Genomic DNA, 10548 nt, shown 5'->3' with positions numbered 1-10548 from the left:
AACACCAAAGCAAACCACAGAAACTTGGGAAACTTGTCCAGCCAGCGAGCTGGTTCAGGAGGTTCCTTCCTTCCGGCGTTGGGCATCCACTAGTCCCAGCATCCCAATAATTGAATTATTGATTTTCCATACATCGCACCGTGGCACCGCAGTGAAAGCATTCGGCTGATCCTTTCGCCTGTTCGGTTGCCCACCTGGAGTTCGTTCCTGATTCATTTCGGGATAAGAAGCATTTCAGCCGTTTGTGTTTCAAGTCTTTAAATATATTTTCATGAGAATTACAATCCGTTGTGCCGGTTAAACCTACGTTGTTTCCATTCATTCAAGTTTGTCCAAATAATGTACGCTTCGTATTCGTAACGCCTTTTAGAATGTAAAACATTTGAGATAATTTGTAGTTCAACTGGTCTACTTTGTGCCGTTTCGCCCGATTCCGAAGATTCCGACCTTAACTGGGCCAATAGAAAATAAATAAATCGTGCCCTCTTACATGCGTACGTTAAATTTAATTCTTTGATATTACATCCGTTCGCGGTTCGGTACCCTTACTCCGCGTGCTAATGAATGCGCGATGTTCGTTGTGATAAAAATACGAAACAGAAAACAGAATTAGCTTCACAGGGAGTCCATACCTTACAATTAACAGCCTCGCAGATCCTCACTGGGACACCAAGTCAGCCGGGAATATTGTTTAAAACTTCTGAATTTCATTTTCTGTGCACACTTCCGTGCTGGTGACCGGTTCAGGAGCATTCGTTTCCACCGGGGATTTCACTGCCGTTGGTGCCTGTGTAACGCTGTGACTGCCGTCGCCATTTTGGGCACGATTCTGCTCGACGAACGTTTGAATCGCGCGCTCTTCGGCCTGCTGTTCGGCTTGCATCCGTTTGAATTCCTCGATTTCGTAACTGTATTTCGGCGTCGTAATACCCAGGAAAGACGCCAGTCCCTCGCCGACGTAGTCACACCCGGCTAGGACCGTGCTTCCGAGCTTGCAGGTCTTGTAACGCATCCAATCGGTCCACTTCATGGTCGACTGGAAAAAAAGAACCGTAACGAGCATGGAAAGAAATTTAAATTTCAAAACGACGGCGATCACAGCGCACTCTGGTCGTCGGTAAGCGAACCATCCTTGCTGTCAAGGACGGGGCAAATAAACAAACGTTGGTTGCTATGATTCACGTTCGTCGCAGATGGACTTTTACGGACCATTTGCGACAAAACGACGCTCGATTTCTTTCCTTGGCAATACTCACCTCATCTACGGGAACCGTTTCGGCACAATCCACTTGATCGGCCTCATCATCACTAAACTCCTCGAGTGTACCGTCGCTAAAATGGAGCACCCGTTTCGGAGCCCGGACTCGCACCTCAACGTCCTTCTCGTTTTGAATGAACGTATCGGATGCTTCAGCTTTGCTTTTCAGCGGAATGTCCACTTTCGTCATGATGCCTGCTAGCTCCTACCAGCTACTAGGTGTCCGAATATCGGTGGAAATGTTTTCTCTGCAGCTCAACACTATTTCCGTCGCAAACCAATCGAAAATCTGGTCAGACAATGAACTCTCTGGTACGCAATCCAAAACGACAACAACTGGTTGTCAAGGTTGTCACTGAGAGAGAGCAACAAGGTCGGCCTGGTTGCCAGACAAACCAAATCTGCAACGGCACCGGTTTTTAGCGTTTCACTCCACGCAAAACCATAAAAGTTTCAACTTTTCAGCATCTTTCTCCAGTGGAAAGGTTCCTTGAAGTAGGCAAAGACCGCTCGGCGGTTGTAGCATTATTTTAGCGTATTAAGTAAAATAGTAAGCATCTTCAATGGTCTTTCATTGACCTTCCTAAACAAAACAAAAAAATGAATGGTTTATTTGTTCGGGGTTTCTCCTATATTTTTATTTTTTCCTTCACTCAATTCCCTCTCATTTTGCTGTTAGCTGTCAGCTGATGTAAACAAACATGTTTTGTTTATTAGAATCACAAGGCTACACTTTTAATACAATTGTTTCTCTTTTCTGTTTCCGTTAAGCATTTTTCAGTACACTCTTTGGCCACGTTAAGCACAGCGCCGCCGCTTTCGATCGTCAATACGCATTATTCGTCGGATTCCCGGATTCCCACGTTCACGTTGAAGCCTTTTATAGTGAACGATGTGGCCATAAGATTAATACAACGAATGGCCTTAGGTATTCTTCGATATCTTGCGGTTTTTTCTTCCCCCAGAACAAGCCGATGACAAACGGGCTTGTGCGATCTTCCCAAGTACAGGTCACGTTTGCATCACTGACTGACCTTACAGTAGCAGCCGGTCAATGTTCAAATCGACCGAGATGTCCTTTGGCCGATCGATGCGATACACTCGCTTAAGGGCGTTCTCCACGGATTAGGAACTTTAGCGTACGTTCAACTGAACCATATTGTGCGTTAATACGCTTACCTACGCCGTTGTGTCAATATTCGCCTCCAGCGATGGTAGTGGCTGGCGCAGTCACAGCTGTCGACTGCAAGAATGCCTTTGGTGATTTCGGGAAAATCATCCGAACTACTGACAAAAGCTTCGACAGAGCCTGCAGTGTGATATTATTTTCTAAATATTACTCTTTCAGAGGAACATAGGAAATGCCGGAGGGTCCGGCGACATTATCCAGCCTTTCTGCTTCAACGCATTTCGCATTTCTGCATCAGGTTGTGCGTTTGCGTTCTTCGATTAGCTTTATTTTCGCAGTTTTGGACTGTCCGGTCCATCGTAGCGGATGGTGATTGCAAATCGTTCATTGTATGCACGACTGCAAATGAACACATGCACTTTCATTACTCTTCACTTACTTACCGTTATTAAGAAATGCATATAACAAACAATTTAATATGATTTTCAATTGCGATTATTTGTTATCGTTTATCGTGTATCGTATTTTGCGCGTTTACATTAGGGCTTCGGCCCGTATCGGAGTTACAGTGGTACTGGACCCAAAGGTCCAAAGGGTTGAGCGTCCGACACGGAAGGACCCTCTATTAGCGGGAAAGACCCAAAAAATATTCCTCGCTGTTGCGCTCTCTTTCTGGCCTTTGTTGAGGAAATCGTTCCCCGTGCAATATTTCCTCTCAGTGTGGAGGAGTTGTTTGGGTTGTTTTTCCATAAAATCGTCCCAAACTTTTCAAACACTTTTTATCGCGTTTCTTTCGTCCGTTCCACTCTTACCAATCGAAAGGAAAAAAGGTTCTCAAACTATACTGTCTACGGCTCCGGTTTCTTTTTATTTACAACTAGTTTCTGGCCGATGGCTGCGGGATCCGGAACTTGGACATTTCGATCTCGGCCTCGAAGTAGCTGGTTTGGTCGTAGCTAAAGTATTCCGGCACCTTGTACTCTCCGTTCCTGTCCGCACCCGGGCCAATAGGACCTTCCTTCTTCATAACACACCGCGAACTCAGCCCAGGAACGTCGCCAGACGGAGCCGCCGGTTGTGATCCGCCGGATGCCGGAACCTTGGAACCAGCAGCACCCGAAGGCTGACTGTATGCTCTGGTGGCCACCAGACGGAGAGCAATGCCGTTTTTCCACAAGGCCTGGCGAATCATCGTGAAAAACTTTGCGGTCACCGTGCTCAAAACACTGATTACCCAACGACTCGATTGTGCTGCACCGTCAAATGTCAGCTGTTCGCTGACAAAACCAATGACAACAAATCCAATTTATAAGAACGAAAAGCATAAAGAGAAAGTCACGAAACACTCAACCAAACCAGTGGAACAAACCAATTTCTCCTCCAAACATTTTTTTTAAATTTCCAGGCACAAATTATGTAGAAAATTTTCAAAACTATTTTCTTTCTTTTTTTTATTATCTTTTCATATTTTACGAACTTCTTTCGCTTAATATGCAAAAGTAAGGAAATTAAGTCAATCAATACTTTTAAACTGAAGCGATTTAAATGCGTTTTGTTTGTATCATTTAGTGATCTTAATTCGCTTTCGCCATTCGCGATCGTAATTCGCAACGCTTTTCGACGATCGCTGTGAAGTAGCAAACAAGACAAAAAATCAAACAAAATCTGTTAATGAATTGTATGAAATCGTAAGAATGCGATTAAATAGAACTTTGAAAACAATAAGGAATATTCCTGCAGTCAATTAATCCATTTGCTGACAATCGGGACAATTTCATTATCGACGAATATAGGCTTTTCATACCGAACCCGAGTACGAATTACTGCTGTTTCGCTTTAAATTATTCAATTTTCGCTTTCAATCGAAACCCAAATTATATGAATAGCAACTATTGACCCATTAACAAACTATCATTTTGGGAGGTTGATGATTTACACCAACACTGTTACACCGACCTTTGGAACGGTGGCGTAATTGTGGCAAGCGAGTAATCCGTCTTCCGCCTTTCCGGGATCTATTCGTCCTGCGTCCGAATTAATGAATGGTGGTGGATGTACACAAAAAGCACAAAAAAAGAGTTTCCGTCGGTTCGGTTTACTCCTTTACTTAAGTGCTTCTCCGGCGCGCGATGAAGCTGTTTTGAAGAAACCCTGACCGCCTCTTTACCTGCAAAAGGTACGCACGAAAAACGCGTGTCACGGGCCGCGAGTGTTTATTTGTGTTTAGCGTGAAGCATTTAGCGAAGTTACCGATAACACCACCGTGTGCGATTGCCGTGTGGCCGTGTTATCAGCTGTTCCGATCAAACAAAGGATCGCATTGGGAAAATCGAGATCACAGGTGGACAACTGCACAATGTCAGCATTCAAGTTCGACGTCCTGGTGTTTGGTTCGTGCATAGTCGATTTCATAAGGTTTGCATCTCGGTGGCCGCCTCCAGGTTGGTTATGGTGGAATAATTCGTGGTTGCGTTGTGTTTTCTGGTCCCCGCAGCTATGTTCCCCGGTTGCCGAAGGCGGGTGAAACATTGCACGGTACCCGGTTCGCCACCGGGTACGGTGGTAAGGGCGCGAACCAGTGTGTGGCCGCGGCCCGACTCGGCAGCCGAGCGGCCATCGTCGGCAAGCTGGGTGATGATGTGTGGGGAGCAGCCTACCGCGATGCGCTCGCAGCCGAAGGCATCGTCGTGGAGAACGTCGAACTCGTCCCGGGAGAGAGTACCGGCATCGCGCAGATCAACGTGGCCGACAACGGCGACAATCAGATTGTGATCGTGACCGGTGCCAATCGATCCCTCGGAACCGCCGATGTCGCCCATTGCCAGGCACTGTTCCGTCAGGCGCGGATCCTGATTTGCCAGCTTGAGACACCGCTGGAAGGAACGATTGCGGCGCTCGGCGCCTTCGAAGGTATTTCGATACTGAATGCGGCCCCGGCACCGGATCATAAAATTCTCGTATCGCTGCTCGCATTGCCGACGATTTTCTGCGTAAACGAAATCGAAGCCGCACAGCTGACGGGGATGGCCGAAGTCAGCGACATCGCGTAAGGACTCGGTTTGCCCGTCATAACGGAACCCACAGGTGGCTAACTGATGGTGTTGTACGGGGCAAATCCCTTTGCAGGCAAGCGAAAGTGGCAGTGCTGCGCCTGAGAGACATGGGATGCCGCACGGTGATTATAACGCTCGGTGAGAAGGGCGCAGTGTTTGCGGAGAACGGCAGCACCCAGGTGTACCACGTGCCATCTACCAAAGTGAACAAGGTGGTGGATACGACGGTAAGTAGGAGGGTAGCGGGCTAGAGTCTTTGATTAATCCGATTCGAACGGTGTACTTCTTATTGGCCGTTAAAGGGAGCTGGGGATGTGTTTATTGGTGCGTTGGCTCACTTCATAGCCCAATCTGGCGCAGCGCTGGCCTGCTGCATTTTTGCAGCTAACCGCGTTGCAGCACGGTCCGTTCAGAAGCCGGGAACACAGACCAGCTTTCCACGTTTGAGCGAGCTGGACCTTCCGGGTGACGATGATCTGGCGACTCTGCCCACGCAGTGGGAACTGGTGTGACGAAGCACTTACAAGATTACAAACAGTCCTAGAGAAAAAAAACGCCAGACGGGTTTTGTATGTTCACTAATCACTAAACTGTACTTTACGGAACATAAAGTTCTTTATTGAAGTGGATTGAATTCATGTATAATCTAACAGGTTCAAAGCTTAGTCCAAAACTATAACGGGTGTCATCTGTGACGGTGTCCAAAACTGCGGATTACATCGTGTTCGGGGTGTAGAGCGTTGTCCTATTTACACAGTGCAGACCGGAACCGCTGGGTGTGGTTTTGTTGTAAGTTTGTGTGGGTGTGCCTCCATACATTACACCAAACGCTGTGACCATTCGCGATGTTTAAAGTACTTATCTGTAGAACGACATTACTGCCCGCTATGCTTCAAATTGATAGATTGATACTCCTCTCTCGGCACAAAACGGCCCGTTTTGTGCAAGAGCACGTTGCGCTTAAAAATCATTTCATTTTCATCATTTAACAATACACTGAATAAGCGCAAAGAGGCTGCATGCTTTCTGAAACGAATCAAGAAAAATAGCGAAATTTAAATTTTAAAAAATTCAGTAGCAAATGCCAGTTCAGAACCAATGTGCGAGAAAATTAGGAATGGACATTGTTCCTCTACGTAGGGTTCCCAGCGTGGTCGCAGGGCAAGGTTGCTACAGGATGGCGCTTTTTGTTTGCATTATAAATCCTATTTGCCATCATTTAATGATGACAGACGCATTGTATAATGTGTCGCGCGACATCATCAAAAAACTGTAACTCATCGAAAGATTTCTATTGTGACGTACTGAAACCAAGGTTGCTAGATAGTTGTTTAAGGCTGCTAAGGTTGTTCGATGATTACAAGCTTCCGTTTTCGACGCTCTTGATCCAAAAACTCGTGCAAATACGGAACACGCACTCTCCGGTATGATTAACGCAGCAACCTTGAGGTTTTATTAATAACTGTAGCTTGCCACTAAGCTTTGATTGTTTGAAATAACCATCAACAATCGTGCTGAGAATAATTCAACTTCTCTAGTTTTTCTGAGAAAAGGGGTCAGTCTTTTTTTTTTCTTAAAAATATCTGCCATCACATTTGAACCTTTTTTGCGCTTAGGGAGTTCAAGGCTTGTAACCAACTGCCCGTCTCCGGTGCAATGAACTTCCCCTTTAAACGGGAATGAAAATCAAAACTTTGTCTTTTGGTTGCACTACAAAGTCAACTTAATTATCCTTATAACACCACATATCCTCAAATGGTGGATCGCGAAGGGCTATATTTACCTTTTTCATTTGTACAACCTACACGAAACGTGTAGGTAACACCTCTAGGTATATAACGACGGCCTCCTTCCTGCATCCAACTCCGTGTGCCACCATTAGGTTGCAATGCCTCTGTTACTGCTATTGACGACGATACGCTTGGGAAAGACAGTGGCGTCAAACGAACGGCCGGTCTGGGCCACTTCAACACAGCTGTTTTCCACGTCGATGAAATCCACGATCGTCAGCAGGGTTTCAATATCCTCGAGCGTTTCGAGCAAGACCGGCGCTCCCACCAGCCGGCAGCTCTGACCCTCCACGTTGATCATGTACGTGTCGTTCCGGAAAATGACCGTTCTATCGTACTGCACATTAAAGCGCCCAGGGATGGGTGCCTTCCGACGGAACATAATCCGATTCGGTTCAAATCTGAACTTGTCGGCTTCCGCGATCGTATTGTCCTGGACTTCACCACAAAAAATCTCCTGGCCTTCGCCTGCCGGTGTCTTGCGGCGCTCGAGCACCGTCCGGAGTGACCACGCGTCCGATGGCAGCTGGATGCTGGATGCGATATTGCCAAGCCCAATCATTGTCAGCGCGAAGGTTGGTTTCTTCACCAGATTGCCCTGGTTCTTGCAGCTGATCACGTACCACGTTTCGTAGCACGTGATTTTCTTCTTCTTCATGTCCACCGTCCGGCCGATTACCGCCGGTCTTTGCACTTGTGATGCCAGCGGACGTCCCGCTGCCAACGGTGTCGACGTTGCGTTCGATCGCCCTAACACGAGGCCTCCTGGCCGCAGTGCGGTACTTGGGAGAATGCGTTTGGTGGGTGTGCTGTCGTTGGACGAAATCAGTGTCACGTTGTTGTCCGGATCGGTAAGATCGATCGAGTAGTGATTGTTGGCACCACTGGCGGCCAGCTTCGACTGTGCTTTACCCTCGCCCATCTTCATGGTGGCATTCAGTATCCGTGGTGGTTGATTGGGTCGTTTCAACGCCAGTCCTCTGCCAGCGCTTAGCCGACCATCGCCAAGGGAGTATCGCCCGTTGGTGCCGCCTTTGTACAGATTGTTGTTTGTTTTGTACCCCCCGGAAAGATTCTCTTTGGCCCGTGCACTGGGTGTGCCTCGACCGCGGCCACGACTGGACTGTGCCACTCGCGACCCTACCTTGTGGACGGGAGAGAGGATGTTCTTTTCCAGGACCTCGTCGTAATCAACATCCTCGCCCAGTTTGGCACGCCCTGCCAATGCTTTCGTGAACATTTCCGTCTTACGGCGCATGTCGCGCGGCTGTTCCAGCACGATCGGTCTCTTCCGCTCAAGGATAGTCGCCACCAGCCGGTTGTTTGTTTTCGGCTTGTCGCCCGCATTGGTCCCATCCGAATCCTGCTCTTCTCCCTCATCCTCGGCCGGCTCCTCTACGTCCGCTGCCTCCATCCGACGTCTCAGGTCGGTGGAGCTTTTCGATTTCTTCTTCATAATGTCGTTCACGTTGACGATCGTGATCGTCGGTGAAAGTGACTGTTTTTCTCCCTGCTGCTCGGTTTTTTGCGTTACACGGGACTGTCCCGGGCGCATCAGTGATGGGAATGACCGAGTACGCTGCAGGGCCCTACGCTGTTGTTCTTTGTCGTTTTCCTCGTTGTCGGATTCTGACTCATTGGGGTCATTTTTGTTACCCTTCACGCCGTACGAACGCCGTAACATTCTTGTCCTCTGCTGACTATCCTGTTGGCGGCCTTCGTCGTCGGAGTCCGTCGCTGGAGCCGATTTTCGCTTCAAAACCGTCCCGCCACCCAACTTATGCTTCATTCCCGGCAGCAGCACCTTGGCCACGAACGGTGACGCTGGCTTTTTGGCCAACGGGTGCTTCCGCGGGCGGCCACGCTTGGGCGGTAAGGGTTGCTGCTGGCGCTCCGTGCGCGAGTCGCTGTCATTGAAGTAATCGTCCTCATCTTCTTCTTCTTCTTCTTCTTCTTCTTCTTCAGATGTGCCATCAGCGGTTCTGGTCTCAGTGCCTCGCATCCCGCTTCCCCGTCGAACGAGAACCGTTTTCTCGGCCATGTGCATTTTGTAAGCCCCCGGATTGAGCACCTTGCGGTAGGCATTCAAACTGTTGCCATCATCAGACCCTCTTTGCTCTAGCTCCTCCATACCCAGATCGTCCTGGTCAGCAGAGTCTGTGTCCATCGGATCCGTGCTCATGTCCAATCTACGCCGACCATCACGCACCAGCGACGACCCCAGAAGACGCGATTGGCCCATACTGAGCGTTCGCATGTCCATTTTCTTCAACACCTCTTTGCGCAGATTTTTCATCGGTTCCGTTCGCAGAGCCAACAGATTTTTGTTCTTCGGAGGTCTTCCACGCCGTTTTGGGACACCCTCGGATTGAGGCGTAGCCGACCTGAGCATCGCCCTGCGGGCCATCAATTCCCGCCGCAACTCCTCGTCCTCTTCCTGATCGTACTCCTCACCGCTTACTTCGCTCCCTTCGTACGCATCCATGCTCCTTGTTGACATCATTACCATTTCGTCGTTCTGATACCTAGGGTTCGGCTTAATCGTACGCCGTGACCTACCGGCCGTGAGTGTTTCCACGGGCAGCTGTGCCGGAGATGGCCCCGAAACCGAGTCATCGACCTTCTTTTTCATTCGAGGCATTTTCACCTGCGAAAAAGTCTGTGTGGAGAAAACGCACAGTTAGCTTACTTTGATATCTGTCACTTTTTGTTACTCGCGCTCAGCAGAACACTTACCTTCCCTTTACGCACAGTACAGAAAATGGGCCCAACAACAGGCCTGAAGGCTCGACCGAAAGTATTCAAAAATATGTTGCTTTTAGATTTGGTTTTGTTTATCTCTCTGCCACTGTCGTCGACAAGCACGACACAACGGAATGCGACGATGGGTTTTGAGATAAATTCCTCAGTCTATGCGGGACAGCGTCGCAATCAAATTGGATGTTTAGGAGCGCGGAAGTTTTTCAGCATCGTTCTGCTACGACACGCAGGGTCGATACACTGGGCTGACTTCGGTTTTAATAAAGACGCATCACAACCTCATTGCTTCGGGATCGGGTAATATGGCTGCCCAAAAGAAAACGTTTGCTAACACCACTGTTTTCACTATTTCCACTACCTTTTTGCCCCGCGTACGCTGAAAAATGCCTTGGAATGCACTTTTTCTCGGTGGCAACGCAATGTTGCTCGTACAAACGCTTCGAAATCGCAGGGCTTGACAAAACTTGACAAGACCTGACAAGCTTGCAACGCCACCAAAATACCAAAATGGCGGCCACGAATGCAAAACGACGCCAGTGTGTGCCGCTGTAAGAAGCT

The 10548-nt window shown here is 48.4% G+C and overlaps 4 protein-coding genes across 4 annotated transcripts; 1 reads left to right on the top strand and 3 right to left on the bottom strand.

Moving 5' to 3' along the window:
* Positions 1–254: 254 nt before the first annotated feature.
* On the bottom strand, positions 255–1692 carry LOC131210368 (protein FAM177A1). Its single transcript, XM_058203604.1, has 2 exons — positions 1257–1692; positions 255–1036 (listed from the first exon to the last, which is right to left on the bottom strand). The coding sequence occupies exons 1-2, from the start codon at positions 1446–1448 to the stop codon at positions 692–694; spliced, it is 537 nt and encodes a 178-aa protein (XP_058059587.1). The 5' UTR covers positions 1449–1692; the 3' UTR covers positions 255–691.
* A 1535-nt stretch (positions 1693–3227) lies between these two features.
* Positions 3228–3666, bottom strand: LOC131210080 (uncharacterized). Its single transcript, XM_058203276.1, has one exon. The coding sequence runs from the start codon at positions 3577–3579 to the stop codon at positions 3265–3267; it is 315 nt and encodes a 104-aa protein (XP_058059259.1). The 5' UTR covers positions 3580–3666; the 3' UTR covers positions 3228–3264.
* Positions 3667–4426: 760 nt separating this feature from the next.
* Positions 4427–6416, top strand: LOC131212256 (ribokinase). The gene is made up of 4 exons (XM_058206050.1): positions 4427–4802; positions 4882–5433; positions 5514–5667; positions 5743–6416. The coding sequence occupies exons 1-4, from the start codon at positions 4744–4746 to the stop codon at positions 5950–5952; spliced, it is 975 nt and encodes a 324-aa protein (XP_058062033.1). The 5' UTR covers positions 4427–4743; the 3' UTR covers positions 5953–6416.
* On the bottom strand, positions 6012–10342 carry LOC131212255 (uncharacterized). The gene is made up of 3 exons (XM_058206049.1): positions 9967–10342; positions 7224–9889; positions 6012–6466 (listed from the first exon to the last, which is right to left on the bottom strand). Exon 2 carries the CDS (start codon positions 9869–9871, stop codon positions 7319–7321), a length of 2553 nt encoding a protein of 850 aa, XP_058062032.1. The 5' UTR covers positions 9872–9889; positions 9967–10342; the 3' UTR covers positions 6012–6466; positions 7224–7318.
* Positions 10343–10548: the final 206 nt, after the last annotated feature.

The sequence above is a fragment of the Anopheles bellator genome, chromosome 2 (genome assembly GCF_943735745.2).
Source record: "Anopheles bellator chromosome 2, idAnoBellAS_SP24_06.2, whole genome shotgun sequence".
Taxonomy (NCBI): Eukaryota; Metazoa; Arthropoda; class Insecta; order Diptera; family Culicidae; genus Anopheles; species Anopheles bellator.
Note: the sequence above shows the minus strand (reverse complement) of the source record. Positions and strands in the feature narration are given on the sequence as shown.